This window comes from Sardina pilchardus, chromosome 9 (genome assembly GCF_963854185.1).
Source record: "Sardina pilchardus chromosome 9, fSarPil1.1, whole genome shotgun sequence".
Lineage (NCBI taxonomy): Eukaryota > Metazoa > Chordata > Actinopteri > Clupeiformes > Clupeidae > Sardina > Sardina pilchardus.
The window spans coordinates 18,881,853-18,888,860 of record NC_085002.1 but is presented as its reverse complement, the minus strand read 5'-3'; the positions used below and the strand labels follow the sequence as shown (position 1 = coordinate 18,888,860).

The 7,008-nt window shown below is 46.1% G+C and overlaps 1 protein-coding gene across 1 annotated transcript in view; it reads left to right on the top strand.

Moving 5' to 3' along the window:
• The window catches only part of pparda (peroxisome proliferator-activated receptor delta a), a gene marked incomplete in the record, with an annotated part of 21,196 nt that extends 15,689 nt beyond the window's left edge, over positions 1 to 5,507 (top strand). Inside the window, 6 exon segments of the mRNA XM_062546130.1 lie at positions 34 to 179; positions 1,133 to 1,271; positions 2,549 to 2,751; positions 3,295 to 3,501; positions 4,225 to 4,468; positions 5,116 to 5,507. Of these exon segments, the coding sequence (XP_062402114.1) occupies positions 34 to 179; positions 1,133 to 1,271; positions 2,549 to 2,751; positions 3,295 to 3,501; positions 4,225 to 4,468; positions 5,116 to 5,363 (1,187 nt within the window).
• Positions 5,508 to 7,008: the final 1,501 nt, after the last annotated feature.

Genomic DNA, 7,008 nt, shown 5'->3' with positions numbered 1-7,008 from the left:
GAAATGAACCGCTCTGTGTTGTCTCTCTAGCAGATCTGTCTCAGACGTCCCCGCCGTCGCTCACTGACCAGCTGCTGCTGGGGCGGGACGACCCGGCCGGGATCAACGTGGAGTGCCGGATCTGTGGCGACCGAGCCTCAGGCTTCCACTACGGGGTTCATGCCTGTGAGGGCTGCAAGGTGAGGACTTCTCTCTCTCTCACAACTATTCAGATCTGTCATTTCTCAACAGCTTATATAGTGAGTTATATCCCTGTATTACAGTATATCGTATACCGGTACTTACAGTATGCAACATGCATATCTGGAAAAGGTGTATCAAATTCAAATGTATACACAGAAACACAGAAGGTTTTTTTTTTTATCTTCCTTGTATATTGAAGTATATTGTTCTATTTTAGTATGAAATGTACATGCAACAACATACAACAGATGTAGCATGCAAGTATTGTACATGTCCAGTGTGATGATCCCTTTATGATATCTTTTCCATATGGACAGACCTGTTGTACATACTTACATGCGATTTTTATGAGGTGGAATCTTGTTGAGTACAGCTGCTGAACTGTCTGCATCCATTCCTGTGTGGCACCACACTGGCAGGCCAGCATATACTTTCATGATATATTGGCTCCTAGATCACTGCATAGACTGTAGGGATTAGAGTGTTTAGAGTCAGAGACACAATTCAGTCTCACTCTCTGGCACCTGTGCTGGCAAGAGCAGTGTCTTTCTATCCACATCCATTTTACACGGTAGTGGATCATCCCCAGGACTATGGCCTCCTCGGGTGAAATGTCCTGGGTCCCCCAGTAGGCACACAGCCCCTGTGGCACCGGGTCCTCTGGTCAGCAGATGACCCAGGGCTCAGGGTGAATCAGACCTAACTTATCTATCCCAGACCAAAGCAGGGAACAGGGATAGATATCAGGATATGACATCAGTTTATGAGGGATTTTGATGGACCTTTGATGGATACTATTTACTATTTTGCTATAGATAGTATACTGTAGTATCCAATCTGACTCCTCATTGGTAAACAAATGGTTAATTGATATTGTGGTATTATGAGATGACGCGGTTACACTTCGCATGATTCCTCTTGTGGTCTAACTGCTCTCGTCTCTGCGCAGGGCTTTTTCCGGCGGACCATCCGAATGAAGCTGGACTACGAGCGCTGCGAGAGGAGCTGTAAAATCCAGAAGAAGAGCCGCAACAAGTGCCAGTACTGCCGCTTCCAGAAGTGCCTGATGCTGGGCATGTCCCACGATGGTGAGAGGAGGAGGAGGAGGAGGAGAGAGAGAGAGAGAGAGGGAGAGTGAAGGAGTGAGAATGAATTTGTAAAGAGATAAGATAGGAAGAGCCGCCGCAAGTGCCAGCACTGCCGTTTCCAGAAGTGCCTGATGCTGGACATGTCCCACGATGGTACTGTGGGAGGAGGAGGACAGAGAGAGAGGGAGAGAGAGAGAGAGGGAGAGAGAGAGAATGATTGTGTAAAGAGAGAAGAAAGGAAGACAGAGAGGAAGTAGTATGGATGAGGAGAAAGAGCAAGAACATGTAAAGGGGGAGAGCTGGATAGGATGGCGAGGAAAGGACTAGACAGAAAGAAGAGGTTTTTCTGATCAGCCTACCGGTAATGTACACAACAATGTGTGATACTGTCAGGTCACAACTACGTCAGACTTATGAATCAGTGCTGACAAGTGACATCCCCAGATTATTCATCAACAGTTGCAACAGAATGATGCAGTGGCCTACAGTGACCCTCTGCGTGTCTCGCCCACGATTTATTTGGAAAAGGACAAGATCTGAGAGACTCTGTGTAGGCGGTTCAGAGGAAAGACAGGGAGGAGGAAAGAGGGAGGGAGCCGTTGAAAAGCAAAAGAGGGGGGAAGGTTACAGGACAGACGAGGCACAGCACAGCACAGCACAGCACAGCGCAGCACAGCACAGCACAGCACAGCACAGCACAGTAACAGCACAGCACAGTAACAGCACAGTAACAGCACAGCACAGCACAGCACAGCACAGCACAGCACAGCACAGCACAGCACAGTAACAGCACAGCACAGTAACAGCACAGTAACAGTAACATGTACATGATGTGCAGAGACAGAGAGGAGCTGCAAAGCAACAGGTCCAAGACATCAGTTACAAGAGCAAGCACAATTGTTTTGTTTTTGCAAGATTTATTTCTCTCTAGTTGACCATACAGGAAGCTTACTCGTGAAACTTTATGTGTGTGTGTGTGTGTGTGTGTGTGTGTGTGTGTGTGTGTGTGTGTGTGTGTGTGTGTGTGTGTGTGTGTGTGTGTGTGTGTGTGTGTGTGTGTGTGTGTGTGTGTGTGTGTGTGTGTGTGTGTGTGTGTGTGTGTATTTGTGAGGGTGAGTGTGAGAACACTGTGATGAATGTAAGACCTGTGTACAGAACAACAGATGGTGAAGCTCACGCTTCTCCCTCTCTCTCTCCTTCTCTCTCTCTCTCCCTCTCCTTTACTCTCCCTCTGTTTCTCTCTCTCTCCTGCTCTTTCTCTCTTCCCTCTCCCACAGCGATCCGGTATGGCCGTATGCCAGAGGCGGAGAAGAGGAAGCTGGTCGCGGGACTCCTAGCGGGAGACGGGTGCAGTCAGAACTCCGCAGCCTCGGACCTCAAGTCGCTGGCCAAGCGCGTCAACAACGCCTACCAGAAGAACCTCAACATGACCAAGAAGAAGGCCCGCAGCATCCTCACCGGCAAGACCAGCTCCACCTCGGTAAGAGCTGCCACGGCCATACGCCGGTGTGAAGAAAAATGCAAAAAGAAACTACAAACCTCACGAACAAACAAAAGTATGATAGTTAGCATTTTAGACATACTGTAAGTTCTTACCAGTTTAAAGTTGTTGTTAGGGGTAGGTTGTTTTTCTGCTGACGTGAAGTCATAGGTTAAAGAGTGAATAAAGAAGCTCGTAAGCTTCTGCCACTGCTATATTATTGTAGCTTTTAGAACTATTTTGCTGGCATAATGTCATGGACTGAAAATCGGGTCTGAAGTTGGTCCAAAAGCTAGCTTATTTAATCTTTTAGTGAGAGCTGTGTAGTTAGAGCTCTGTATCACTTTGCCTTTGGTAAATTAGTGTGTTGCTGTTTCATCCAAGGACATTTGTGTTAAACGGTCCAATACAAACAACAGCATTGGCTTCAAAGGAGATAGCCTCACATTTGACTGTATGATAGAAGCAAAAATGTTGTGTTCATCAGCACCTCATACGTCGATCATTTCTGAATGTTTATGGATATTTGCGTTTGGTCTACAGCCGTTTGTTATCCATGATATGGACTCGCTGTATCAGGCAGAGAATGGCCTGGTGTGGAACCAGCTGGTGAACGGGGCGCCCCCACACAAGGAGATCGGGGTTCACGTCTTCTACCGCTGCCAGTGCACCACCGTAGAGACGGTGCGGGAGCTCACCGAGTTCGCCAAGAGCATCCCAGGGTTCGTGGACCTCTTCCTCAACGACCAGGTAGTTATTCCGTTCACACACTAACAATTGTGTGGTCAGGGACACTGAAATGGCCAGAGCCCTCAACTTCACACACACCACAGTCTTCTCTCATCAGAGATCACGCATTTACTATGACGTACAGTATAGTCTACGTGGGTCTGGTTGGGGCAGGGGTTCCCAACCTTTTTTGATAGGGGACCCTATTGATGATGTCACAAAATGGTGACCTCAATCATTCACAGCAGCATGAGAGAGAGTGCATCTCATCTCTGCTTTTTCCCAAATGTCCTAGCAAGCTAAGTTTGTTTGTTTGACTGCCTCGCTTGGTTGTTTTACTGCTTTGTTTGGAATGTTGATCAAGCTTTGTTACCCAAGATGATCTCATGCAGGAGGTCTACGTTTATTTTTAGGCTACACAGGTAAATTGTAAGATACCCAATATCTCAGCCAACCCCATTTGAATTTCAGGGGAACCCTACATGGGGTCCCGACCCCAAGATTGGGAAATGATGGGTAAGGGTAAGGAAAGGTAAAAAGGCCACAGATCAGAAGCTTCCTCCAGCATCTAGACACGTCAAGCCTTTTTCCTGTGTCGTGTCCCTTTGATGTTTTTCCATGTCACTGTTAGCATACACTTGCTCTCGATAAGCTTTCGTTCAAGGCCTTGGCTCCCTGTACTAAAAAAATCTATGTTCGTTTTATCAGTTATTCAGATTTTCCCAATTTCCCGTCGTTCCCTAGGTGACGCTGCTCAAGTACGGGGTGCACGAGGCCATCTTCGCCATGCTGCCGTCGCTCATGAACAAGGACGGGCTGCTGGTGGCCAACGGGAGGGGCTTTGTGACGCGGGAGTTCCTGCGCAGCTTGCGGAGGCCCTTCAGCGAGATCATGGAGCCCAAGTTTGAGTTCGCCGTCAAGTTCAACGCCCTGGAGCTGGACGACAGTGACCTGGCCCTCTACGTGGCGGCCATCATCCTCTGTGGAGGTGAGGGAGAATGGCTGGATGTTTATGTTCCTGTTTATTTCCCCGTTCGAGATACAGATAGTGTAGTGCCATGGTATTGGATAGGGTTCCCACGGGGTCCGTGAAATCTCGGAAAATGTGCGAATTTGACAGCAAGAAAAACAATGCCATGAACGTGAACGCCAATAAACGCCAATGCCAAACGATGCCATGAATGTTTTTGGATACATATACATGGGTCATTGAAAGTGTTTGAATGTATATATTTTGCTTTGGAAAAGGCCACAGTTGTGCAGTGTAGTGTAGTGTAGTGTGGTGTGGGAACCCTGACTGGACTGGTCAGAGACCCACAGAGAAACAAACACCCATCTGTATTTATCACACACACACACACACACACACACACACACACACACATCAGAGTGAAATAGTCCAACACAAGAAAGACACCAAGACTCCAGGATGCAAATAAGATAGCCTTACATGAAATGAACCACCACTCATTGTGTATACACAGCACTACCAAACTGGATTTATTTTCACTGAAATAGAAAATAAAATAGAAACAGAAAAAAGAAATACAATAGATAAGGAAAAAAATATTCTAAAATAATCATATTCTAAAATAATCCACTGACTGTATGACTGCATATCTTGTGTGCCTCCAGACCGACCGGGGCTGATGAACATCAAGCAGGTGGAGGTGATGCAGGACGGCATCCTGCAGGCCCTCAACCAGCACCTGAGCGTCAACCACCCCGACTCCAGCTACATCTTCCCCAAGCTGCTGCAGAAGATGGCCGACCTGCGGCAGCTGGTCACCGAGAACGCCCAGCTGGTCCAGAAGATCAAGAAGACAGAGTCGGAGACCTCGCTGCATCCTCTGCTGCAGGAGATCTACAGGGACATGTACTGATGGCCGGACACAAAGGGCTCAGAGACCCACACACTGACGCAATACAAACACCCTTCTGGATTGATGTGCTGACACGTGCATACAGACACACACACACACACACACACACACACACACACAAACACACACACGTACACATGTACATGGAAACTGGATGTTTGCAAGTTCTTGAGGTTACTTAGCAAAGGTCAAGAAGCGCATTGAAGAAGAAGGAAGAATAGTAGAAGAAGAAGAAAAAAAGCACCAACTTTCTACCCCACAAACCAATGCAATTCTTTTTGTGTCATAAGAGATGATGTCTATTCTCGTAACAGATGATTGTGGTTCACTATTTTTATACTGCGGCTTTTTGTAGCCTCCTCCCCTTTGGAGTCTTTCTATTGGTCAATTTGTATTGGTCCTCGCCTGTTGGACAACTTTTACTACTGTAGAGGATTTGAAATAAGACTATGCATATTTTGTGTCACCAAATGTTCGAAAGGTCATTGAAATCAAAGACTTACTGAAACTATTAGTTGTTAATGAGAACTGTCCAAGGTCATGCGATAGCTTGAACATTTCTCTGGTGTAGTCTAATAGAGGACAAGCCCAGGGTGTATGCAATCACTTTCTCTATCCCTGCACCCTTCTTCCATCCCTCTTTCTCTCTCACACACACACACACACGCACGCACGCACGCACGCACACACACACACACACACACACACACACACACACACACACACACACACACACACACACACACACACACACACTAGAAAACGCTTGCCCTCATGCTCTCAGATCTTTGCAATACACACACATACACAAACACACACACACACACACACACACACACACACACCAAGAAAACAAGAAAACTAAGCCCAAGTCCAGTGTATTTAGAGCACTTAGGAGGTGAACTGTGGGAGTATGGAACATTCATGATAAAAGAAGGACTTTAGCGAGAGGGTCAGAGCTGACTGCTATCCTCGTCCACAGTATTGCTTCATACAACCTCCAAACCTCAGTTTTGTTTTCTTGTCTCTTTGTCTTGTTGTGTTTTGTCACGTGATGGGTCTATTCCGTAGTTCTGAGGATTGTTAATGACAATGCTGTGAAGAAAAAAAAAAAAACTTGATCACAGGGTCTCGCTAAATGTATCATTACCTGACTTATCGGTTTACTCAGAACTGCAGTTCTTTCATGCTCGATTAGACATCTGGGTCCTTCATGTCCAGTAACTTGTAGTAACTACTACATTGGGTAGAGCATAAACCTGCTGTATGGGAGTTTGCTGTTTGGAATACTTAGATTTGATTCTTATCCCTAAAATGCCCTATGAAATATGTCTTCTAGTCTCCCATGATCTTTAGTATTCAACTTTTCTTTCAACACAATCTGGCAATGTTATGTAATAGATCAGGAAATGGCTTGTCTGATGAGCACCATCTGACATTACTCGTTGATATGAATGTGTGTGTACTGTACAGTGCACATCACATGAATAGCAAATGGTTGAATCAGGTAAATCTTGCAGATACTATTTTTGCTACACCTTCAATTCCATCTCAGTTTTTCAAACTCTGTGGCCCTTTTTTTTCAAGCCCTGTCAAAATGGTGCCCTGATGATGACTACCATTGCTCTTCCTCCTCATATGTCAT